Consider the following 26,417-nt stretch of genomic DNA (forward strand, 5'->3'; position numbering starts at 1 on the left):
GCCCTGGTATAGAGGGAGGGAGAAATGGGGGGCACACACAACTCCTCATGGGGGGAAGACTAGAGAACCCTGATATGGAGGGAGTGAGGGGATATGAGGGGAAAATAGCGGAATGGGAGCATATTCAGAGCCCCTGCTATGGGGGGAGAATTGGGGACCCAGGCATTGGGAGAAGGAGGAATAGGGGACACAAAGCCCCTGGTATGGCGGGAATGGGAGGCACACAGAGCTGCTGGCATTGGAGGGGGATACAGGGGGACCCTAGTATGGAAGGAGGGAATTTGGGGGGCACACAGAGCCCTTAAAATTGAGGGGCATGGGATGGGGCACAGGGGAAGGCTGGGGGTGGGAATTGAGGGATGTAAGAATTCTCTAGTGTGTGCAATAAGTTCACCTGCCAGCAGCAACCTAGTGTGTGACCCTTTAAGACACATACACTAAATCCAGAACATAAATTTAGCAACAACATCAGCCTTATCCCCAGGCCTGAACTGGGGTGACTGAATGGCAGAATTACTTGGCTATGCAGGGTCACCGTTGCTTTATTGTAATAATTATTTATACCCTACTACTAATAGGAATTGTACTGCCCCCCGAGGCATTGCCCTCTGATGAGGTCATGTACCACCCTCTGATGTCACCTAAGCCCACCCATCTCCATGTATGGGGTGGTGTAACCAAAACATCTCTATTTATCATGTTACAACACCTAGGAGGTGAGAAGGTTCTGGTTATCTCTCTGGCGTCAGGATGTTCTAGCGCTTGATGTCCCAGGTGGCCCTAGTGCTAGCTACAGGAGCACCTGATCCCATCCTAGCCGTGTTTGCTTTGCAGCCTCAGCAACTTTCCTGCCAGTGGTTGTACTTTTCCCACACGCACAGTCTGACCGAGAGGCTGGCGGAGTTATGCTGCACCTGTGAGCAGTGCTTGCTTCTAGCCACAACTCTTTCTCAGGCTGCAGGCCTCATCCTGGGCCTCTTGCTTCAGGCGCTCTTCCTACTACACCAGTTAGGACCCTCATGAAGGAGCCAGATCTGCCCAAGTGCTCAGCATCCAGCAGGTACCATTGAGATCAACGAATCTGGACTCTGAATTTAAGTCCCTGACTGGCAGTTGAGCACTTTGGAAAATTGGACCTCTTGCTGAAGTGCTGAACTAGTAGCTGGTGGGTGCAGGCAGAACTGTTTGGAAAAATCGGACCTTTAGTGTCTTTTGATGCAAGTCAAACAAATTTGGTGATTCACGGAAATCAAGATAATGACACATAGAAGTCATCTTATGTGTCCTCCATCTTACTCCCATTTATTTATTCAAAATAAAGTCTCCACCTTCACATTCACTGAGAAAAAAAACCACCTCCTCCTCCTCTTAAAAGCTTCTTTCACCTCCTTGTTCCTCAGGCTGTAGATCAGGGGGTTCAGCATGGGGATCAACAGGGTATAAAACACAGAAATGATTTTGTCCTGGTCCATGGAGTACTTTGAACTGGGCCGTAAATACATAAAAATGACTGTTCCGTAGAATATGATGACGGTCGTCAGGTGGGAGGTGCAGGTGGAGAAGGCTTTGTGCCTGCCCTCTGTGGAGCTGATCCTTAGAATAGCAACCACAATGTACACACAGGAGATGACAATGGTCAGGAGAGTAGATGTTATAATTGCAATAGAAAAGGTGAAGTGAACAATGTCTGTGATGTGGGTGTCAGAGCAAGCCAGTTTCAGGATTTGGGGCACATCACAGAAGAAATGATTGATGATGTTTGATCCACAAAAGGACAAACGGAATATAAATATAGTCTGAACTGTTGCATTTATCCAGCTGGTGATGTACGAGCCCAGAACCAGCAGCACGCAGAACCGCTTGGACATGATGACGGTGTAGAGCAATGGGCTGCAGATGGCTGTGAAGCGATCACACGCCATGACACGCAGACAGCACACTACAAGACCGAAGCAATGCAGAAGAAGTAAAACTGCGCAGTGCACCCAGTGAATGTAATTGCTTTGCTCTCCACTACAAAGGCCATCGGTGTCTGGGGAGCGATGACGGGTGTGGAGTATCAACATCTAAGAGGCCAGGTTACTGAGGAGAAAAAGTACATGGGGTTGAAGCCGGGACTCAATCCTGATTAAAGTGACCATCCCAAGATTGCCCACCAGAATCAGCAGGTAGATCAACAGAAACACCACAAAGAGAATGACTCTCAGGTTCTGGTTGTCCAGTGATATACAATACATGACTCGTCAATTAGTTGTGATTCCCCTTCGACATTTATCCCAGATGTGCTGTACCCACAAGAGAGAAAGTGAGCATTACATGGAAAGAACAGACAAATACAAGCTGAGTATCAGTTCCTTGGAGTCATTCTGATCATATACCATGGTTCTCTGGTCAGATCTAACAAAGATTGAAGACTCCATTATGAGTTTTGAACTAACAGCCATGGGTCTTTTAGCTCAGGTGGTAGGAAAAAGAAAGAACTTTCTCCCAGTAGATAGCTGGCCAGCCATGAAATGTCTGGTACCTACTGTGGGCAGATTTGTGGTTCCAGGACTGGGTTCCTGAGCATCTCCAGGACCTTTATGTAAATCTGTGGTAGAAATCATCACTCAATCGACTCGGGAATCAACAATGAATGATCAGGCGGTAGAGGCTTATATTCTACTAGATAGGAAAAAGAACAGAGTACCACCAGTGGCACCTTAAAGACTAACAAATTTATTTGAGCTAAGGTGCCACAAGTATTCCTTGTTCTTTTTGCTGATACAGACTAACATGGCCACCACTCTGAAACCATTCTACTAGATCAGGGGTCGGCAACCTTTCTGAAGTGGTGTGCTGAGTCTTCATTTAGTCACTCTAATTTAAGGTTCGGCGTGCCAGTAATATATTTTAACATTTTTAGAAGGTCTCTTTCTATAAGTCTGTAATAAATAACTAAACTATTGTTGTATGTAAAGTAAATATGGTTTTTAAAATGTTTAAGAAGCTTCTTTTAAAATTAAATTAAAATGCAGAGCCCCCCAAACCAGTGGCCAGGACCCAGATAGTGTGAGTGTCACTGAAAATCAGCTCGTGTGCCGCCTTTGGTGTGTGTGCCATAGGTTGCCTACCCCTGTACTAGATAGAAGTCTCATATTCAGTGCTTACTGCCAAGAGCTCACCCAGTGCTGTCTCATTACAATACAATTTATTATGACTAGATTCACATACAGTTACCCAGGTTGATTAATTCCACCCCTGGCCAGTGGTGCTCTTTGCACAGCAAGCTATTAAGTTGAGGATATAGGACATAGGTGCTTGTCCACTTCCTTTTATGGGGTCAGGCTAGTTGTTTCATACAATAAGGTACGTGGCAGGCAGGCAGAATTGTAGGAAAGGGATCCATATTCACCATACTGAGTTGCCAGAGTTACACAATAAGCTTCTAGACTATGTGTACCAGTAACCTGGCCCCTTGTTTGTACTTCAGAGTTTCTGATGTCGCACACAATTAACTCCCTTCTAAAATTTTACCCTATTTCTCCTGTTCAGCTCCTTATACCGGGGGCCCAACCTATCAGGCTATAGAATCATTCTCACACTCTTTTTGGCCAATTGTCTATTTAAGTATTTGTACGCAGTGGAACAGCTTCACTTGGAGAGACTGAAGACACCCTCATCAGAATACCCCATAGCCCAGTGGTTCGGGCACTCTCTGGAGAGATGAGAGACCAACGTTTAAATGTTTTCTCCCCACCAAGCAGGGAGGGAGGGAATTGAACTTGGGTCTCCCACACCCTGGATGACTGCTCTTACCACCAGAAGAAAAGTTAGAAGGTTGGCAATGCCAGCATGAGCACCAACACTTCCTTCCCTAGCATTTCTCAAAAGCAGCAGCTTAGGTGCCGATCTACGTGATAGTCCTGCTAGCCATCGGTCACAAGCAGTCGGGACGTAGGTGCAGAACTCCTGAGAGGGACAGAGCTTAGGACATTCTCCCATTGGCAAGCTCCCCACCCAGCATGTTGGCTTTTATGGATCCCCATTGCTAGTCAGCTTTCTCTCCCCCCTCATGGCATAGGGGACCCAGGGTCCTAGCTCAGTTTTTGTGAATCCTGGAAATTTTCTAGGAATCTAAACGTTGCGCAGTATAACACTGAGCATTCCAACACCTAAGTCCCTTGGTGAATCTGGCCTTATACATTTTCTTTATTGGTTTTAATTAGAACTCATTAGAAAAGGAAATTTCCATTCCATGGGTAAATCCAAATTTTGAAATTCCAAATAAGAATAAAATGTTGACATTTCAAACTTTACCTAGGAATGGAAATTCCAAATAAGCATTTCAGTTCAGAAACATTGAAGAGATATTTTTGATAATATTGATTTTTTTCAGGAATTTTAAAACAATAATGTAATGTAAGATTTGTAATATAATATAGATTAAAGTTTTAATATAATATAAAAGTAAATATGAAAAAAAACAATACGATAAACTCAAAATGAAACATTTTTACCTTATTATAACAAAATATTTTGACATTATCAAAACAAAATTAGAAGGTAAGACATATTTTAGTTAGATGTGTTCTTATCCAAAATTTAATCAAAATCAACGCATTCCTGCAAAATGTTCTTTTTTGTCAAATTTGCATTTTCTGACAGAATTGCTCCATCAAAATTGTTTTGACCATCTCTAGTTTTGATGTTTCTAAAGATTGTTTTTCAGGATGTATATCTACAGAGAAGAAGTTAGACTGATGTCTTTTGGAAGTGCATCTCCTACGCCATGCACCAGAACATGCACTGGCTGTGACAATGGGACACTGCTCCTTTCTTTCAGCAGCCTGCCTGTGTGACTACTTCCACATCTAGAGAATATCAATCTAGGAAATGGACAGGATGGAGCGGGAGGTTGCTGATTCAGCTGTGGATAAAGAGTGATGAGCCAGATTTTTAGCTAGCATGAATGGGAATTGACTTCAGTGGAGCTACATTGACTATTCTGGAGGTAGATATTCTAAGAACACTAGATCCTCAGATGGTGTCAGTCAATCACCTGCACCTCATCACTGTACAAAATTAATGAAAAAGTGCACATTCTTGATCTCCAGACGCATGCCGCAAATATCCCAACTGGACACCTCTCTTTCCAATCAAAATACATTTTCAAAACAATAGAAATAAAAGTTTTAATACTCCGAGATGCCCTTTATTTTGCAATATGTTATTCTTACCTAAGTAATCACTTGTCTTTCTCAGAATGCAAGCGACTTGGGCATCATTTCCCTTGTCACTGTGCTTATTCTGAAACAAAAAAAACCAATATAAATGTGCTGTTCAGATAATCGGGACTCTGATTTCAGTGAGTCTGAGCTCCACGTGAATTAGTTCTAAATGACAATTGTATCCACATGTCAGAACCAAAGGAGAAAATTTATACCATCTCCTTTGGAGCTTAAACAACAAACCTACAAGAGGGAGATGTCTGATGTTCTTGATCCCAAATGGAATTGTTTTTGGAGGTTGGAGGGGTTGTTTATATTTATTTTTGTGGCATATTGGGACAGAATCCTTGGAGTGCTGCTGAGTCTGAACATGAGGCCAGGCACCGGTGGGGACTGCATCGCCACCCGTGCTGATCAGAGCTCCACGCTGGGCAAACAGGAAATGAAATTCAAAAGTTCACGGGGCTTTTCCTGTTTACCTGGCCACTGCATCTGAGTTCAGATTGCTGTCCAGAGCAGTCACAGTGGTGCACTATGGGATACCGCCCGGAGGCCAATACCGTCGATTTGTGGCCACACTAACCCTAATCCAATATGGTAATAACTGATTTTAGCGCTACTCCTCTCGTCGGGGAGGAGTACAGAAACCGACTTAAGAGCCCTTTATATCAATATAAAGGGCATCGTAGTGTGGACGGGTGTGCGTTAAATCGTTTAACGCTGCTAAAATCGGTTTAAACGCGTAGTGTAGACCAGGCCTAAAACACAACAGATCAGATCCACCATTCACCTCCATGAGGGCATCTTACATTTGCTTTGGAACAAGACTAAGACACAGTCCAACATGCAGAACAGGAGGGATTCATGCGGACTGCATGCTTTCCTTTTTGCATTTCAAGCAGGTGAGGCAAGGAGTCTGGTCTAGTCCATTTCATCTTTGTTTCAATAACCTTTCACTTGTAGGCTCTAACATAATGGGGCAATCTCTGAGTTGCAAACAATGCAAGTTTCACAAAGCTTCCCCTGCTTACGTATCAGCAGGATTTGATTCTAGACCCTTAAAGTCCAAAGCATGGGCCTCTACTGCTTGAGGTAAAGGAGTATTGGCATGCAGCTGTAGAAGGCTTTTCTTCTATGTGGCCCGCCTTAAGAGGCAGAGGAAATTATAAAGGTGCATTTTTGATTTAAAACTAGGCATTAAACAAAATTCGTTGTTCCTATAACCCCAGACATTATTAAACCAGGCCATTTTTACAAGAGAGAACCCAGGGGCCTGGCTCCCGGCACCCTGCTCTAACCTTCCAGATCCCACTCCCCTCCCAGAGCTGAGCAGAGAACCCAGGAGTCCTGGCTCCCAGCACCTCCTACTCTAACCCCCAGATCCCACTCCCTCCAAGGGCTAGGCAGAGAACCCAGGAGTCCGGGCTCTTCCCGGGCAGCAGGCAGAGGGAGGCAGCCCAGGAGCAGGAACGATGCGGCAGGGAAGATTTCCGGGGACCGGGTTGCGGGCGCACTGCATCCTGTCCCCAGCTGAGCTGCTGCAGGCAGCGGGGTGAGCGATCCTCGCCCGAATCCCAGCGGACGGAGCTTCTGCTCTGCTGGGGGTTCGCTTCCGGGGCGCTGGGCGGTCCCGTGCGCGGAGCCCCGCACTGCTGCTGAGCGGGAAGGGGGCAGAGAGCAGCGCAGCTGCAGGGATGCGGTTTTTAAATCCCGAGCACCGGCAAAGGGCAGGGCCAGGGCTGGGGCTGAGCCTTTCCGAGGGTGGGCTGGGGGGCGGCAAGCAGCTGTGCAAGGGGCTGGGAGCCAGGATCCTGGGTTGTCTCCCAGCTCTGGGAGGGGAGGGGAGGGGAGGGAGGTCGGTGGGGGGGGTTACAGCAGGGGAGGGGTGGGAGACAGGACTCCTGGGTTCTCTCCCAGCTCTGGGAGGGAGGATGTCGGTGGGGGGGGTTACAGCAGGGGAGGGGTGGGAGACAGGACTCCTGGGTTCTCTCCCCAGCTCTGGGACAGGAGGGGAGTCTGGGGGGTTACAGCAGGGGAAGGGCTGGGAGCCAGGACTCCTGGGTTCTCTCCCCAGGTCTGGAACAGGAGGTTGGGGGTTACAGCAGGGGAAGGGCTGGGAGCCAGGACTCCTCCATCATTCTGGCACTGATCACTGATTCTCTATGGAAGAGCCCAAAAGGGCCCTTGTGAAATTTCACCTCAGCTTGGATCTGCCTCCGCCCCTGTGCACAGAACAGGGCCAGGTTTAAAACCAGGCAGCAGCCTCTGTACTGAGCCCTCAGGGGAGATGTAACAAGCTCCCTGTTTTCTTCCCTGCCAGCAGGATTCCCCATCCCTGCTGTGATTGCCAAGATGCAGGAGAGGAAGAGCTTTGTGTCCCAGATCTCCAGGGTGCTGAGGAACAGGAGAGCCTGAAAGGTGCCTGCAAAGGTGAGCAATGAGTGACACTGGTTCAGAGAGTGGCCAGGAGTGAAGGGAACAGCTGGATCCCAGCAAAGCTGCCAGGAGTCCCCAGTTCTGTCTCGTCTGGCTCAGTGTCATCACAGCAGGTGCCCTGTCCCTCACGGCAGGTGTCCTCCCCAGCCTTTCTCTGAAGGCTCTGTGGGGCCACTGGGCAGAACCAGCCTTTCTCTCCTACTGTGGAAATGTTTGAGGGAATTGACTTCATGCCCCTCAGGTTTTCTGCTCAGTGACAAACCCTTTGCCACCCCAGGGCGCTTGTCAACTGAGCAGACCAACTTTCTGACCAAACAGACCTGAACATCCTTGCCCACCCTTCTCTGAGGCCCCACCCCAGTCATTTCATCCCCTTCCCTCCATCGCTACTCTCCCTCACCCTCACCACATCAGTCGCTCATTTTAACCGGGCTGGGGAGGGTCACTTTTCGACCAGGTGTTTGTTTGAAAACTGGACACGGGGCAACCCCAGGGAACAAGCCCTGGCTGTATTCTCTCTCTCCCAGCAGGTGGCAGGATGGATGAGGAGAGTTCCCCACAGCATGGGTCTTTGGGAGCAGATCCAGATGGGGCATCATCTGATGAGGATGCTTCCATGGAAGAAGAGCCATATGGGATGCTGCCTGGTGGGAATGAGTCCATAGAAGAGGACCCAGATGGGGCATTGTCTGATGAGGCTTTATCCCAGGTTTCAGCCCCGAGGCAAACCTCTGAGCACTCTCCTGGCTCACAAACCCCTTCAGCATTGGAATCTCAGTGGGAAAAGCCCCCAGGGCTGCCTCTCCCATTGGTACCCACTCAGCCCAGACCAGCCCCCAAGAAACCCCCTTACCGCGAGGCACACCCGACCATCTGCAGCGAGTGTGGGAAGAGCTTCACCCGAAGCTCCCTGCTGGCCCAGCACCAGCGGGTGCACACAGGGGAGCGGCCCTACCAGTGCACTGAGTGCGGAAAAAGCTTCAGCCGCAGTTCCACCCTCATCCAGCACTGGAGGACCCACACAGGGGAGCGGCCCAATACGTGCACCGAGTGCGGGAAGGGATTCAGCCAGCGCTCTGACCTAGTGAAGCACCAGCGCACCCACACCGGGGAGCGCCCCTACCAGTGCCTCGACTGCGGTCAGAGCTTCAGCCGCAGCTCGGACCTCATCAAGCACCAGCGCATCCACACTGGGGAGCGGCCCTACATCTGCCCTGACTGTGGGAAGGGCTTCAGCCGCAGCTCCGACCTCTTCCAGCACCAGCGCACCCAGCGCGGCGAGAAACCTTACAAGTGCACTGAGTGCGGGAAGAAATTCAGCCGCAGCTCCAACCTCATCCGCCACCAGCGCACCCACACGGGTGAGAGGCCCTAAGTCTGCCCAGACTGCGGGCGTGGCTTCTCCCAGAACTCCCACTACACGGACCACCAGCGGAGCCACCGCCATGAGAAACCCTACCATTGCACCCAGTGCGGCAAGGACTTCGGGCGCAGCTCCACCCTGGTCAAGCACTGGCGCACACATGCCAGGGAGATCCTGTGAGCCTGGGGCAGAGAGCGGGACTTTCAACTATCCAGTCGTGGACCAGGAATCCCAACGTGGCCTCCTGGGGAACTTGACTCAGTGTTGCCCCCAAGGTCAGCTTGAGATGTCATCCACCAGTAGAGTCAATGCTCTTCTTCTAGGGAACTTGACCCAATATCTCCCTCGGGGTCAGCTTGGGTTGGTGGTGCCACTAGTCACGGCTGGTCCCTTGGAGGATTTGATACAGTGTGTATTATCCAGGGTCAGCCTGATTAACAGTGTTACAAGTCAATGCCTTTCTCCTAGGGGATTTGAAACAATGTCTGTAGCAGATTCCATCTGATACAATGTTTCCAGTGGGGTCACACATACCCCTTAACCTGGCACATTCGATACAATGTTTCCACCAGGATCATTTCTCTTTTCCGTAAATAATGTGATTCAATGTTTCTAAGAGAGTCAATTCTTCCCTGGAGGGTAGGTCAGGGTCCCTTTGATGCAATGTCTCCACTGAGATCCATTCTCTTTCCTTGGGTGCATTGATACATTGTCTCCAATAGAGTCACTCTTCCTCTTTTCAGAGAACTTGGTACAATGTTTCTGCCATTGTCAATTCTTCTATCCTGGTTGATTTGATACAACTGTATCCAAGAGGGCCAGTTCTTTGCAAGTGGTATCTCTAGACCAAGATCAGTGTGATACAATGTCTCCACTCATGGTCCATCCGAACTACTTTGGATGAATTGATACATTGCCTCCAGTAGAGTCAACACTCTTCTCCCAGGGCAATTTGATTCCAGGGTGACCAATACTCCCCTTGAGGACTGGATACAATAGTCAGATCCTCAGACGGTGTAAATTGGCATGGGTCCATTGTAGTGAAGGGCATTCTAGTGATATATACCAGGTGAGGATTTGCCCCAATGTTTCCATCATTAGTTCTTCTTTCTAGGGGAATTGAAGCCAGGAACCTGATCCTGCCCTCACTTACATGGCCATTACATCAGTATAATTCCACTGACATCAGTGGGGTTGCTCCAGATTTACACCAAGGTCAGTGAGGTCAGAATCCAGCTGTAACTCATCTTCCATGGATATCAGTGGGGTCATTCCAGATTCATACGAGGGCCAGTGAGATCAGAATCTGCCTTGACTTCATTAACATCAGTGGGTTCCCTCTGGATTTACACTGAGGTCTCTGAGATCAGAATCCAGCCCTAACTCACTTAACTTCAGTGGAGGAGGTGGGGATGGTCACTCCAGCTTTATATCATCATTAACTAGAAAGGAATCCAGCGTCAGTTCTGGTTTCCTGGAAGACTTGAGGCTGTTTCTGGACTTTTACAAACCTGTCCATAGATGACTGGGTATTGTTACCTTGGAGAATAAGTAAGTGGGTTAGGAAATTAGACGATGAGGATTGAAAAGAGGAGGAAATACAGAAGCAGCAACAGATAGATGATGGTGGAAGGAGGTGTTCCGTGTATTTCCCTTGGAACATATTGGGAGGAGGGAAGGAACCAGAAGCCAAAGCAACCACTAAAGGGATCTATGCTTTAGTAAACAGTTGGTGGAATATAAAGAATAGGGCCTACCAAATTCATGGCCATGAAAAACACATCGTGGACCATGAAATATGGTCTTCCCCATGAAATATGGTCTTTTATTTACTTTTACCCTATATTATAAAAGTACCTTATCCTATAGGGTAGAAGTACACAGCAGTACACAGCATTTCTCAAACTGAGGGTCCTGACCCAAAAGGGGGTTGCAAGGCTATTGTAGGGGTCACAGTATTGCCATCCTTACTTCTGTGCCACTGCTGGCGGCAGCGCTGCCTTCAGAGCTGGGCACCTGGCCAACAGCCACTACTCTCCAGCCACCCAACTCTGAAAGCAGCACAGACGTAAGGGTGGCAATACCGTGACTCCCCCCTACAATAGCCTTGCAAACTCCTTTTGGGTTGAGACCCCCAGTTTGAGAAACACCGAGTCTTAAGGGCTTTGTGTGTTTATCTTTTGCCATTTTCAAACACACATTCATGTTTTGTTACAGCACCATGAAATTTAAAATCTGAAACCGTGACAGTCAAGATTTTTAAAATGCTGTGGCTGTAAAATTTGCAGGAATGGACTGTGAATTTGGTAGGGCCCTACTAAAGAGATGCCTAAATGCTCGTTGGAGTAAGGGGAGGTGCAGTGCCTCAAGTCACGTTAATTTCCCCCTTCACCCCTTGCTCTGCAGGAATAATTAATACACAGTCCCCTTCAGACCCCGCTTTAGAAGAGAGGTCCAAGAAATCCCATTTCAAAAGCTGCTCTCACTTTCCATATGGGCTCTGAGTGGGTGACTCAATCCTCCTGGAGTGTCTGTGTTGTCTAGGGCCATCTGTGTCTTGCCTGAAATGTTGGGGCCCTTCGTCTGAGTTATCTTCAGGGAACTGAATTTGGGAACCTGTGTATCGGAACAAAATGAGCCTCTATTGCTTGCGCTATACATTAGAGGAAATAGATTCATAAATCTTTGCTGTGTTCTAGCCACTAGAGGGTGGTATAAACCAACATTGTGGGTTCCACCTGCATTTGGAGTTTCAACTGCTTGTGGTAGAATAACCCACAAATCACACATCTCTGTCTGTGTCCCAAGCAGCGCACATGAGTCATATTTGCCTGTATTAAATCTCCAGCATAATTGCCTTGCATGTGTCTAAGAATGAGGGAGACAATTGTTTGTTTTGCTCTGTTTTTTGTTTGTGCATGTTTCCTATTGGCCAGTTTGAATGAGTAGAACTTTAAGTGCTTTTTAAAAAAACATGAGGTTTAATTAGCCATTGGAACTCCCTGACACATGATATAATGGAGGCTGAGACTTTGATAGGACCGAGGAAAAGGATTTATATGGAACATACGCATGTCTACTAGACCAGTGGTTTTCAACCCATGGTCAGTCCACAAACTATGTCTAAGGGGTCTGTGAAAGCTGCTTGTTACCATAAAATAGTGGTTTTCAGTCTGTGGTCTGCGGACCCCTGGGGGTCTGCAGACTACATCTAAGATTTCCAAAGGGGTCCATATCTCCTTTTGAAATTTTTTTAGGGGTCTGCTAATGAGAAAGGGTTGAAAACCACTGTATGAGACAAAGATGTCTAAGGCTACGTCTACACTACGGGCTAAATTCGAATTAGCGAAAACCGATTTTATAAAACAGATATTATAAAGTCGATTGTGCGCGTCCACACTAGGAACATTAATTCGGTGGTGTGCGTCCATGGTCCGAGGCTAGCGTCGATTTCTGGAGCGGTGCACTGTGGGTAGCTATTCTGTAGCTATCCCATAGTTCCCGCAGTCTCCCCCGCCCCTTGGAATTCTGGGTTGAGAGCCCAGTGCCTGATGGGGCAAAAATCATTGTCGTGGGTGGTTCTGGGTACATACAACCTCACCCCTCCCTTTGTGAAAGCAGCAGACAACCATTTCGCGCCTTTTTTCCCGGGTGAACTGAGCAAACGCCATAGCACAGCAACATGGACCCTGCTCAGATCAGTAACGCTATCGTGGACGTTGTAAACACCTCGCGCATTCTCGTGCTGTCTATGGTGAACCATGAACTGCAAAGGCAGGAGAGGAGGAGGCAGCTACGGCAGGCGCGGCGACGAGAGCGATGAGGACATGGACACTGAATTCTTCCTAACCGCGGGCCCCTGCGTTTTGGAGCTACTGCTGGTAATGGGGCAGGTTCTACCCATTGAACGCCGATTTTGGGCGCGGGAAACAAGCACAGACTGGTGGGACCGCATAGTTTTGCAGGTGTGGGACGATTCGCAGTGGCTGCGAAACTTTCGCATGCGTAAGGGCACTTTCTTTGAACTTTGTGACTTGCTTTCCCCTGCCCTGAAACGCCATAATACTAAGATGAAGAGCAGCCCTCACAGTGGAGAAGCGAGTGGCAATAGCCCTCTGGAAGCTTGGCAACGCCAGACAGCTACCGGTCAGTCGGGAATCAATTTGGAGTGGGCAAATCTACTGTGGGGGCTGCTGTGATGCAAGTAGCCAAAGCAATCGTTAAGCTGCTGCTACGAAAGGTTGTGACTCTGGGAAACGTGCAGGTCATAGTGGATGGCTTTGCTGCAATGGGATTCCCTAACTGTGGGGGGCCATAGATGGAACCCATATCCCTATCTTGGCCCCGGAGCACCAGGGCACCCAGTACATAAACCGCAAAGGGTACTTTTCAATGGTGCTGCAAGCACTGGTGGATCACAAGGGACGTTTCACAAACATCACGTGGGATGGCTGGAAGGTTCATGACGCTCGCGTCTTCAAAAAGCACAACTCTGTTTAAACGGCTGCAGCAAGGAATTACTTCCCAGACCAGAAAATAACAGTTGGGGATGTTGAGATGCCTGTCGTTATCCTGGTGGGACCCAGCCTACCCCTTGATGCCATGGCTCATGAAGCCTACACAGGCAGCCTGGACAGTGGTCAGGAGCTGTTTTAACTACAGGCTGAGCAAGTGCAGGATGGTGGTAGAATGTGCATTTGGCCGTTTAAAAAGGGCGCTGGCGAACATTACTTACTCGCTCAGACCTCAGCCAAACCAATGTCCCGTTTGTTATTGCTGCTTGCTGTGTGCTCCACAATCTCTGTGAGAGTAAGGGGGAGACATTTTATGGCGGGTGGGAGGCTGAGGCAAATCACCTGGCGCTGATTACGAGCAGCCAGACACCAGGGCGATTAGAAGAGCACACCAGGAGGCGGTGCGCATCAGAGAAGCCTTGAAAACGAGTTTCAGCACGGGCCAGGGTACGGTGTGACTGCTGTGTTTGTTTCCCTGATGAACCCTCCCCCTTGATTGACTCATTCCCTGTAAGCAACCCACCCTTCCCCTTTGCTTATAGCTTGCTGAAGGAAATAAAGTCAGTATGGTTAAAAATCATGTATTCTTTATTAAAAGTCATTCAGTATGGTTTAAAATCATGTATTCTTTATTAAAAGGCATTCCCTGTAAGCAACCCACCCTCCCCTTTGGATGTATTCTTATTAAAAAGTAATTATAAAAGAGGCAGAGAATTATCAAGGTATCCCTGCCTGCTGTGGTTTGGGAGGAGGATAGGAGGGAAGGAAAGGCCATTAAGCACATTTCAATGTAATGACAGCCTTTTGGTTGGACTGTCCACGGGGGTGGAGTGGGCGGGTGCAGAAAGCCTTCCCCCACGCGTTCTTACACGTCTGGTGAGGAGATATGGAACATGGGGAGGGTTGAGGTGGTTACACAGGGGCTGCAGCGCACTCTGTGACCCGCTGCTCTTCCTGAAAGATACACCATGCGTCGGAGGATATCAGTTTGATCACGCAGCAGCTCCAGCGTTGCATCCCGCCACCGCTGATCTTCCTGCCTACACCTCTGATCTTCCTGCCGCCACCTCTCATCTCGAGCGTCTCTCCTATCCTCCGTTCACTGGCATCTTTCCTGTACTTGCTACTAGCACGTCCTTCACTCTTCTGATGAGCTCTTTCACTGCGGGTTACTTCCATGATTTCTGAGAACATTTCATCTCGCGTTCTCTTCCTCCTCTGCCTTATCTGAGCTAGCTTCGGATGGGTAGGGAGGCTGGACAACTGTGCAGCTGCATGGGGGAGGGAAAACAGGGAGAGAAGTATGTAAAAAGATACATTTTTACAGAACAATGCTTGTACTCTTTCACAGTGAATAACACTATCCACCTTACATAGCACATGTGATTTCACTACAAGGGTCGCATTTTGCATCGTTTAATATTGAGTGCCTGTGGCTCTGGTGTTGCAGATCTCACAGACGCAGGTCCAGGCATCATAATTCAGCTTCCATGCGCCCATGGTAAAGGCTTTATATGTTTGACTTCTGCAGCCTTCATATACACAGTGCCCTACGATGCCTTGTTCTGTTAAGAGGAACCAGCAGAACCCAACCCCCCTCTTTCCCTCCTCCCCCACCGCATGGCTGCTATCATGTAAGATCACTGGTAATCATCCCCCCTCCTTCCTTCTCCCCCCCCCCCCCCGCCCCACGTGGCTGGTAGCTGGGAAGATTCCTGCTCGCCAAACGAGAAAGCTCAGCGCTATCCTTCCTCCCTCCCCCCACTTTGCTACGTGCACGGAAGGATTTGATTTAAGCGGCAGCCAGTAGGGTAGGAAAATCGCCATGTATGTATGCCCCCCTAATTAAATTCCTGAATTTCAACCAGGTTACAATGAATGATATAACTCTCCTGAGAATAACAGCGCAAGATGCAGAACGTATGTTTCTTGAATGCCAGCAGTCACCAGGAGCATACGCAGCTGTGCTTTGTGAAGCAATGATACCGAATTACTTGTTACATGCATGGCGAGGAAAAGTGTCCTACAATGGGGACCGGGATAAGGCTGCCTTGCCCAGAAATCTTCTGCAAAGGCTTTTTGAGTACCTCCAAGAGCGATTCATGGAGATTTCTTTGGAGGATTTTCATCCATCCCCAGACATGTTAACAAACTTTTCCTGTACTTTACTGGCTGCGAATGCATCACAAGCCCTGATGGCAAATCAATCATTAAAAACGCTTGTTTTAAACCATGTTTGATATTTACAAAGGTACACTCACCAGAGTCGCTTCCATGGCTTCACTGTCTGGGGCTAGTGGCTTGGGGGGCTGGAGGTAATTCTGGGGTCACAAAAAGCTCTGGCTGTTGGGGCTAATGGAGTGCTGTGTGCTCTCAGCAAGCTCTTCTCCTCTCTTCCTCTTCCTCCTCATCTTCCCCTCCGCAGAATCCTCATCCATGTTGATATTTACAACCCCGACCTCTGAATCCACGGCCAGGGGTGGGGTACTGGTTGCGCAGCCCCCTAAAATTGCATGCAGCTCAGCATAGAAGCGGCATGTTTTCGGCCCTGACCCAGACCTTCCGTTTGCTTCTCTGGTTTTCTGGTATGCCTGTCTGAGCTCCTTAACTTTTACTCTGCACTGCACTGAGTCCCTGCTGTGGCCTTTTCCCGTCATAGACTTTGAAATTCTTTCAAATATTTTTTCATTTCGTCTTGTCGAACGGAGTTCTGTTAGCACTGAATCCTCTCCCCATATAGCGATCAGATCGAGTACCTCTTGTGCGGTCCATGCTGGTGCTCTTTTTTTTTCTATTCTCAGGAGACTGCATTGTTACCTGTGCTGATGAGCTCTGCGTGGTCACCTGTGCTGATCAGAGCTCCACGCTGGCCAAACAGGAAATTGAATTCAAAAGTTCGCGGGGCTTTTCCTGTTTACCTGGCCAGTGCCTCTGAGTTCTGATTGCTGTCCAGAGCGGTCAGTGGTGCACTGTGGGATACCTCCCGGAGGTCAATAATGTCGATTTCCGTCCACACTAACACTATTCCGATATAATAATATCGATTTTAACGTTACTCCTCTCGTTGGGGAAGAGTACAGAAGAGCACTGTAGGGTGGACGGGTGCAGCGTTAAATTGATGTAACGCTGTTAAAATCGATTTAACGGCGTAGTGTAGACCAGGCCTAAGAGATCTAAGCCGTCATGCCTCTGGGCATAAACCGGACACTAATGTAGCAGAGAGAGGAAGAAACTTTCACTGTGGGTAATTTATTTTATAATGGCCCATGATGAGGCACCTTACTTGGAAGCAGCTGATGATGGCCATTGCTGGAGGCAGGATGCTGGGCAAGATAGTCCCATTGATCTGACCCAGCGTGACAGGGAGCGGGTAAAATATCAGGCTAGATGGGCCCATGGGTCAGATCTGGGGCTGCCAGGAGGCAGGGTACTGGGTCAGACGGGTCCGTTGTCCGAGCAGAGGCAGTAATGCCCTGGAATACTGTTTCTCGTCATAAACCTGTTTCATTGTTTGGCCAACATCTTGTCCTTTCTGGGAACAGTGAAGAGGAGAATTGCTAATTCACCCAACCCGATCCCAGTTGAGGGACAATCTGCTAGGCCCATACTCAGCTTGTCTGTTTTTAGAGGCAGCAAACTGTATTTCTGCTTCGGTCGGTGTCTGTCAGTATTCTAGTCTGTAACTAAAACATCAATAAATATGTTGAAACAGGAGGGGGAGTGGCTGGCTCAAGGAGATGGGGAATGGGACCTGGGACCTTTCCTTTCTAGGGGCACCAGCTCTGGTCTGGACCCAATGTGAGGGGACTGACTGGCTCAGAAGGTGGGGAATGAGATATGGCCCCTTTCCCTGCTAGGGAATGCTGGCTCCAATCCAGCCCCAGGGCAGAGGGAATGGTGGTTGGTGGCGGAGGGTGAAGAATGGGGACTGAGGCCTTTCCACTCAGGGGTGCTCATTCTGATCCTGCTCCATGGCAGAGGGACTGGCTGGCTCAGGGGGTGGGGAATGGCTTATGGGGCCTTGTCTTTCTAGGGAACTCCAGTTCCAAGCCAGGCTGGCGGTGACTGACTCAGGGAGGGCAAGGAATGGAATATGGGGCCATTCATTTATAAGGCACCAGTTCTAGACGGGCTGGCTCCGATGAGTTGGGGAATTACAGTATACCCCTTTGCACTAACAAGGAGTATGAACTTGTCCTGTGTTAAAAATAAGGTGTGTGCTGAGTGGAATATTGTGAGATAAAATTAGGCCATTTTTGCACCTTTCCCAGAAGAAACAGAGCTGTCTTTCGAGACGATTCTTTGTGGCTCTGAATAGCATTGTGTTTTGCAGGACAGTGGAGAAGAGAAAGGAGCCAGTTTCAAGAAGACAAATGTGAGACGGGGCCTGGAGAAAGACAGAGAAAGATTCCTAGAAGACAGGAACCGAAAGAGAAACTTCAGGAGAACAGAATTTGAGTGAGAGTTTGAAGTTAAAAATAAGAGAGGTAAATCACCGCACAGGGGGTAGTTACTAACAAATGTTCAGAATGAAAGCCTAGACTAGAAGTTGAAGATTCTTAGAAGGAGAAACTGAGGACAACTTAGTACGTTAGTGCACAGCAAAATTATCCCATAAGTCTAAGCAAGAAAAGAGTCTCCTTACCTTAAGTGAACTGTTAAGGACATCTGAAACTGAACTGGTAGAGAATTGGCCAATGAATTTTTTTTGTCAAAAATTACCAATTTGTCAGAACTAAAAATTTCAATTAGTTTTTTGTCAATGCTAACAAAATTTTCAACAAATTTATATCAGAACAAGTTTTTAAATGGATCTTTTATTTCATTTTTTACTTTACTGTTTCACTTCATTCTGACATTAGGATTTCATTCCAAGTTTCCTGTTTCTTTTCAACTTTAGCATGTCATTTTTTCCCAACCTGGCTTATTCCTACCTTCATTTTTCTGCAATGAAGCAGTGGGATTAGAAATCAAAATGACCACTGGTGGCCTTCATCTTCCAAGATGACAAAGGTCAAAACATTTTAGGTTTGACATTTTTGACTCAAAACATGTTATTTGGGCATTTTTTTCAAATCAAAATGTGTCAAATCATTAAAACTGATCCTTTCAATGTTGCGGACACAAAATTATCTTGGTATTTGGTCTAGTGTAACATTTGAAAAATTTAGCTTTTTGTCTCAAGTCAGTTTTAAAACAAAACTCCTAAAATCAGAAAATTTTCCATAAAGTGGAAATTTAATTTTTCAGCTAGCACTAATTTGAGGGTGAATCCAGAGGCCATCCAGATTCACCCCAAAATGATTAAAGTTTGGGAAAGTTATAAGTCACTGAAAACAGGGTCTTTTAATAGGGATTGTCAGGAAACCTTAACAATTGCTGCCTTTTGAAACAGACCGCGGATAGGTGAATTTGGGTAAAGGGATTTTGCTGTACAATGGGGCCCTTATTTTGATTCCAGAAAGAAATATGTGAAGTTTTGGTAAGAGCTGTCCATGTTCTCTGGGTTTTGTGACTTATTTTTATCAAGGTTGTTTCCAGAATCATTGACATTTTTTTTATTTACAAAGAGCCAGTTCGTTGTTGAGGTTTTTGGTGTGTGAAAAAGTGTCAGTAATCATAGAACCACACAGTTAGAAGGGACCGTAAGGGTCATCTAGTCTAACCCCTGCCAAGATGCAGGATTTGTTGTGTCTAAACCATCCCAGACAGATGGCTCCAGCCTCCTTTTGAAAACCTCCAGTGAAGCAGCTTCCACAACCTCCCTCGGCAGGTCTGTTCCATTGTCCTACTGTTTTTATAGATAGGAAGATTTTCCTGAAATGAATCTGAATCTCTCATGCTGTACTATAGTTTGAACCCATTGCCTTTTGCCTGCCTTCTGACAAGAGAGAACAACTTTTCTCCATCTTTTTTATGGCAGCCTTTCAAGTATTTGAAAACAGTCATGTCCCCCCTTTTCCAAACTAAACATACCCAGTTCCTTCAGCCTTTGCTCCCATGGCTCGCATTCCACCTGTTTGATCATCTTTGTCTCTCACCTCTGGATCCTTTCCAGTTTCTCTGCATCCATTCGGTACAGCGGTGACCAACATTGGAGACAGTCCAATTGAGGCCTAACCAGCATGAAATACATGACGTATGTGCTATAATCTGTTAATGCAACCTTTTTGTTTTGTTTTGTTTTGTTTTGCAACAGCATCGCTTTGCTGACTCATGTTGTGGTTGTGACCCACCGCAACTCCCAGATCCTTCTCAGCAGTGCTGCTGCCAAGCCAGTCCCTCCCTCCAACCCCCATTCTATGTTTGTACATTTGGCTTTTCATCCCTAAGTGCAGCACCTTACATTTGTCTTTGCTGGATTTCATTGTGTTGGCTGGAGGCCAGTTCTCCAATGTATCGAGAGCCCTCTGAATTTTAGCTCTATCCTCCAAAGTGTTGGCAAGCCCTTTTGCCTTGTGTCATCTCCAGACTAGATCAGCAAGCTCTCTCTTCCTACATCCAGGTCATTAATAGAGATGTTAAACAACACTGGGCCAGAACGGATCCCTGCAGAACCCCACTTGACACCTCCCTCCAATCCAACATCCTTCCATTTGAAGAAGCTGGTTAAAAATAACATTTCAAAATTAGGCTTGTTTCAAAACCTGCAAAACAAAAAGAGGGTCTGGGCTAATGCTTAGGGTACCAGCTTGGCATATAGATGATATAAATTCAGTTTCCTGCTCTGCTACATATTTCCGGTGTGACCTTTAGTTTCTCTGTATCTCAGTTCCCATCTGTGAAATGGGTACGGATGTGTGAGGGTAAATACATTAAGGATTAGGAGTTGCATCTATGGCACAGCGGTAATGGGGGCCGCAGATGCAATGTGGAGTGCTGAAGAATTGTTTCCCCACTTTGCTGGAGCTGCTTAGAATCAGCCACTTAGCAAGCATGTACCGTAGTTCCTTCCACCGGGTGCAGCTTCCTTTTTTGTGAATGGGGTGACTGTTTGCATTCTTTCAGCACAAAGAGCTGGAGGCGGGGTGGGGGTGGAATAACTTGGAAGGCAGAAGTGCCAAGACCGGTCAAGCAACGCTGCAGCTGTCCAGCACCCAGGGTTTGGAAACGGCTTCAGGCAGGTGCGTGCTCAAGGGTAGAGGAAAGAGAAGTTCCGACTGAAAAAGATCAAGCTCAGCTATTTGTCGGAAATGCAGGAGATGGTGAGGCAGATAAACACCAATGGGAGAGAACTTCAGACTGTTGCAAAAGGGTTATAAACTCTGTTCACACAGAGGCCACTCTGCCACGCCCCATCCAACGGGCATGTAAGCGCCAGGCAAGGGATCCCTGTATAAACAGCTGATGTGTCCCACCTAACAGGCAGCTGCATCTCAGCACCAGGCAAGGGATCCTCATATAAACAGCCCCTGCGCCCCAGCCAGAGAAAGCTGCACCCCAGTGCTGAACCAGGGCCCATTATATGTTATTGCTGCCCAGCTAATACCTAGCTACAGTATCTCACCCCAAAAGCAGCTGCATTTCAGCACTGGGTGAGCTGTTCCTGTCAGGGCCGGCTCTAACTTTTTTGCTGCCCCAAGCAAAAAAGAAAAAAACGCCGCCCCGCCGAACCAAAAACACCCCCCCAGAGCACCGCCCCGCCGAACCAAAAACACCCCCCCAGAGCGCCGCCCCTCCGAACCAAAAACACCCCCCCAGAGCGCCGCCCACTGAACCACAAAAACACCCCCCCAGGCGCCCCACCGAACCATAAAACCACCCCACTCAGGCCGCCAAACCCTTGCCGAACCAAAAAACACACACCCCCAGAGGCGGCCCCCGCTCAACCAAAAACACCCCCCAGAGCGCCGCCCGCCGAACCAGTAAACACCCCCCCCAGAGGCACTGCCCCTCCGAACCAAAACACCCCCAGAGGATCCGCCCCACTGAACCAAAAACACCCCCCAGAAGCAACCGCCCCTCCGAACCAAAAACACCCCCGCAGAGAACCGCCCGCTGAACCAAAAAACCACCCCCTCCAGAGCCGGCCGCCCATTGCTGAAACCAAAAACCACACCCCCAGAGCGCCGGCCCCACCAAAACCATAACACCCACTGCAGGACGCGCGCCCGCCGAACCATAAACACCCACTCAGAGCGCCGCCCCGGCCGAACCATAACACCCACTCAGAGCGCCGCCCTCCGAACCAAAACAACCCCCAGAGCGCCCCCGCCCCGAACCATTAAACACCCACTCAGAGCGCCACCCCTGCCAACCAAAAACACCCCCCAGAGCACCGCCCTCCGAACCAAAAACCCCCCAGAGCGCCGCCCACTGAACCAAAAACACCCCCCAGAGCGCCGCCCCCACCGGGAACCCCATAAACACCCACTCAGAGCGCCACCCTGCCGAACCAAAAACACCCCCCAGAGCACCGCCCTCCGAACCAAAAACACCCCCAGAAGCGCCGCCCACTGAACCAAAAACACCCCCCAGAGCGCCGCCCCACCGAACCATAAACACCCACTCAGAGCCGGCCCACCCTGCCGACCAAAACACCCCCCAGGTGCCGCCCCGCTAAACCAAAAACACCCCCCAGAGCGCCGCCCCGCCGAACCATAACACCCACTCAGAGCGCCACCCTGCCGAACCAAAAAACACCCCCCAGAGTCCCGCCCGCTAAAACAAAAACAACCCCCACCAAAACACGCCAGGTGCCCCCGCCGAACCACAAACACCCCCAGAGTGCCACCCGCCGAACCACAAACACGCCCCCAGAGCACCGCCCCGCTGAACCAAAAAGAAAATCAACCCCCCTCCCCACCCCCGGAGCACCACCCTGCCAAACCAAAAAGAAAATCAACACCGCCCCAGAGCGCTGCCCTGCCGAACTAAAAAGAAAATCAACTCCGCCCTGGAGTGCCGCCCCACTGAACCAAAAACAATGACAAAAAACCCAAAAACAACCCCCCCAAATGTCGCCCCGCCAAAGCAAAAACAACAACAAAAAGCCAGCGCCACCCCGCCAAACCGAAAACAACTCCCCCACGACCACCACCCCGCCGAACCAAAAAGAAAATCCCCTCTTCCCCCACGCTGGAGAATCACCCCACCAAACCAAAAGAAACCCAAGTGCCACCCCCCCGAACCAAGATTGGCCGCCCCTTATAAGGTGCCACCCCAACCATGTGCTTGTTTGGCTGGTGTCTGGAGCCAGCCTTGATTCCTGCGCACTGCTGCTGTGCAGATAGCTTGTAACCCTACCCAGATGTGGATTCCCAGACAAAAAACTCTGTTAACGCAGAATTATGGTTGCCCCGTGGTATCTCCAGCCCTTCCAGAGCATCGAGTTCAGCTAAGATCAAACTTAACAAAAGCCAAGAAATGAAGAGGTAAGGCACATGCCCCTGTAACCTTAACTCTGCCCCCTGGAGCTGGTAATAGCCCGTAGGAATTATCTGCATTCGCTTCAGTTGCATTCACTGTGCTCAGTGCAGCTGTCTTGAACGGTGGAGGGATTACAGGGCACAGTTTGGCAGAGCGATGATTGTGAGAGGAGGCAATCTGGGAGGCCTTGCCCCTCTGAGGTTGTGTGCGAGCCCCTCTCCCTGACCTCCAGGTGGATGACCAAAGGAAAGAGGTGCACATGTCCCTGGGGAGATCCAGTCTGCCTCCTCAAGTGAGACCAGGTGCCCCTCCCCACTTCAGTTGTATAAGGGGACTGTTGGCCCCTTACTGAAACTTAGGGGTTTTGTTTGTTTGTTTGTTTTGGTTGGCCATCTCCCAGTACCGAAAGGAAGGGGAGGGATCGATGGGAAATCAGGACCCTGAGACTGACAGTCCCCAGGGGCAATGGGGAGAGACTGGCCGAGCTAAAGAGAGAGCAGGAGCCCGAGCTGAGCTGAGGAGCGGAGCCACTCCAATGGGAGTCAGAGGAGCAGCCCAAGGAGCTGCGCTGCAGGCAGAGTGGAGAAGGGGCTAGAGCTGAGACTGGAGCAGTCTGGAGCCGGGTGTGAAGAGCAGCTGGGGAGAGCGAGGGGGACCCTGGGCAGTGGGCCCAGCACAGGGAGACACCCCCAGCCAAGGGGCCCTGCAGGCCAGACTTGGAGGGGGATTGCAACCCCAACAGGGCAGGGGCGACTCTGGGCAGAAAGGTCCTGCCACCTAGAGCCTGAGGGCATGTGGCCACTTCCAGAGCACATGTCCGACCCGCAGCGTCCCTGCAGCACAGCCAGGGCCTGGGCAGGGGCCTGGGACGTGTGAGGAGCAGGCTGTGAACTGCCCTGACATTCCAGAGACACTGTTTGTGATGTCCCCGTGCCCTAGAGCGGGGTGATGGGTTTTCCTTTAACCTTCTCCCGTTTTTCCTTTTATTTTTTAATTAGTTGCTATTTAATAAATCGTATTTGCTTTGAACTGTATGTGATGATCAGTGGGTCAGGGAAGCGTGTGGTGTGAAGAGAGCACCCCAGAGTGGAGACACTCTAACCCCTCTCCTAAGTGATTACGACAAGACTGGGGGTCAAGCCCCCCAGGAATCCTGGGCCCAGCCTTGTTGGGGTTAAGAGGACCCTGCCAGACAGGAGAGTGGAGGGGAAGCCCTCTAGGTCAGGCAGGGCTCTGGGTAAAGGGAGTGGGAGCGAGGACTCAGATCCTTTCACAAACCCATTTCACCGGGCTTGTGTGTAAACCAGGACGATTCCCCACAATAGTGGGACCATTCCCCCATTTACACTTTATCATGAGATGGGGATCAGGACATGATGTGAAATTTTTCGCGTGTGCAGTTGCTTACAAGGCTGGTGAGAGAAATCTCAGCCATGAAGACTCATAACTGGCAGGCAGATCCCTTGGGCTTTCGGCTTGCACATGCTCTGGGTGTTCGGTATGTGCCTCGCTAGAGAGCCAAACGTTTTCAAATGCTGTCTACAATGTGGGTCTCCCCAAAAGGGAGGCGGGTGCCAGGCACTTGCTTGGCTAAACACTGAGTGACTGAGACTGTTTGGGGCATGGTCAGAGCAAAAGTTTGATCCTTAGATCTGTTCCAAAAAATTGTGTGTAGACTCTGCTAAGCAGTTTTATTGGGATGGGGAGCGGTATCTTAGGACCCCCTTGATCAAAAGACTAACTTCACCCTGCACATCCGATTTCAAGGTACAATAACAACTGCCACGCCCCACCCCAGACACAGCTGCCTTTCAGGGTTGGGTGAGGGAAACCAGCATAAACAGCTCCCCCTCCCCGCATCCTCATGGTCGCTGCATCTCAGCACTCGGTGGGGGATCCCAGTGTAATCAGCTCCCATGCTCCACCTCAGAGGCAGCCACATTTTAGCGCTGGCTGAGGGCTCCCTGTATGACCAGCCATCTCAGCATTGAGTGAGGGATCCCTGTATGAACAGCCCCCGGTGCTCCACCCCAGATGCAGTTGCGTGTCAGTATGGGACAAGAGATCACTGTAGAAAGGCACAGCCTGGAAAGGGCTTTGTTCTTGTGCAGGTTTACAGGCGTGAAGAGATGAAAGATGGTCTCACTGCATATTTTCAATGAGGAACAGGGTCTCCTGGGTCTATCTGTACTTTTGCCTCTTCCCCTTCCCTGTGCTGAATTAAGTCAGGCTGATTCACTGATTTCTCATCTGTCTGTATTTCCCAATCTATTTCTGTGTGTCTCGCTCTCTGGCCTTGTTAATAATAGACATTTTGCCTTAAAATTTCCCCCTATTGCTACCACTGGTGCTGAAATGCAGCTACCTCTGGTATGGGGCAAGGAAACTGCTCATACAGGGATCCTTTGTCTGGCACTGAGATACAGCCATGGCTGGGGTCAGGTGAGGGGACTGTTTACATCAGAGTGCATCACCCAGCACTGAGCTGCAGCCACCTCTGGGCTGGGGTGTGGCAGCTGTTTGTACAATGGTCCCTCACTCAGTGCTGAGGTGCAACCACCTCTGCAGTGGGATATGGGGCTGTTTATACAGGGATCCCTCATCTGACCCTGAGATGAAACCACTTCCAAGGTGGGGTAGAGGTGCTGTTTGGGGTGCTCAGTCTGAGCCTGATTTTTCAGAGGATGAGCACCCAGTGCTTTCTGGGGAATCATTTTCCTTGTAAGGGGCGTCTCCCCCACTTGACTCTTATAAAAAATGAGACACCCCTAATCACTTGCTGCTTTTGACAGTGGTGGCCACTGAATCTTCAAACTAACCAGCTGGAATCCCTGTTGTCTGCTTAGCCAGGTCTTCCACCCACCCCTCACCCTGTCCTTAAGTCAGTTATTTGTTTCTTTGATTCATGTTGGGAAACCTTTTCTAAAACCAAAGGAAACCCAGATTGCTTTAGAGAAGTGACTGCTGTTAAAATGCCCTTTTAAAGTAATATTTTTATCCTTTTTATTTATTTATTTTTGAGGGGAAGGCATGTCCATTTTAATTTTGGGGATCGTTATAAACACAGAAGGGAAAATAAAGAGATTAGCAAGATTTCATCTTAGCAGGAAAGAGAGATATCTTTTTCCCACAACTTCACAGGACATTATAACCCAGAGATCTTTCTCCCACAGCTTCATGAGTTGTCATAACCCAGAGATCTCTCTTCTGCAGCTTTGTGAGATGTCATAATGCAGAGATGTCTCTCCAACCTTTTCAATCAACATTACGAGGAGCTGAGAGAGACTTAACGCAGGAAATCTACTTGTGGCAGGATCGAGGCCCTCTCACTATGTAGCTTTTAAGGGAGGGATGTTTAAAACAGGCCTGTGTTTTCTTTTTCTTCTTCTTTTTTCATTTTTAATCCAATTCTCACAGTTCTCCACTGATCAAAAACCTCAACAGAAAACTGTCTGGGGGTAAATAAACAATCGAAATAAGCCCAGGGTCCAAGGGCTATGTATGCAGGGATCCCTCACCTAGCAC

General features: G+C 49.0%; 2 protein-coding genes and 1 pseudogene across 2 annotated transcripts in view; 1 reads left to right on the forward strand and 2 right to left on the reverse strand.

Annotated features, from left to right (window-relative positions):
- LOC116815086 (uncharacterized) overlaps positions 1-26,417 on the reverse strand; it is a 669,588-nt gene that overhangs the window by 429,586 nt on the left and 213,585 nt on the right. The window lies entirely within an intron of this gene.
- On the reverse strand, positions 1,311-2,271 carry LOC116815080 (olfactory receptor 5AR1-like; annotated as a pseudogene).
- LOC116815105 (uncharacterized) lies at positions 6,747-10,809 on the forward strand. The gene is given in 3 exon segments (XM_032763184.2): positions 6,747-6,762; positions 7,534-7,640; positions 8,177-10,809. A coding segment is annotated over 1 exon segment (1,005 nt). The 5' UTR covers positions 6,747-6,762; positions 7,534-7,640; positions 8,177-8,184; the 3' UTR covers positions 9,190-10,809.

Source organism: Chelonoidis abingdonii, chromosome 4, assembly GCF_003597395.2.
Source record: "Chelonoidis abingdonii isolate Lonesome George chromosome 4, CheloAbing_2.0, whole genome shotgun sequence".
Lineage (NCBI taxonomy): Eukaryota > Metazoa > Chordata > Testudines > Testudinidae > Chelonoidis > Chelonoidis abingdonii.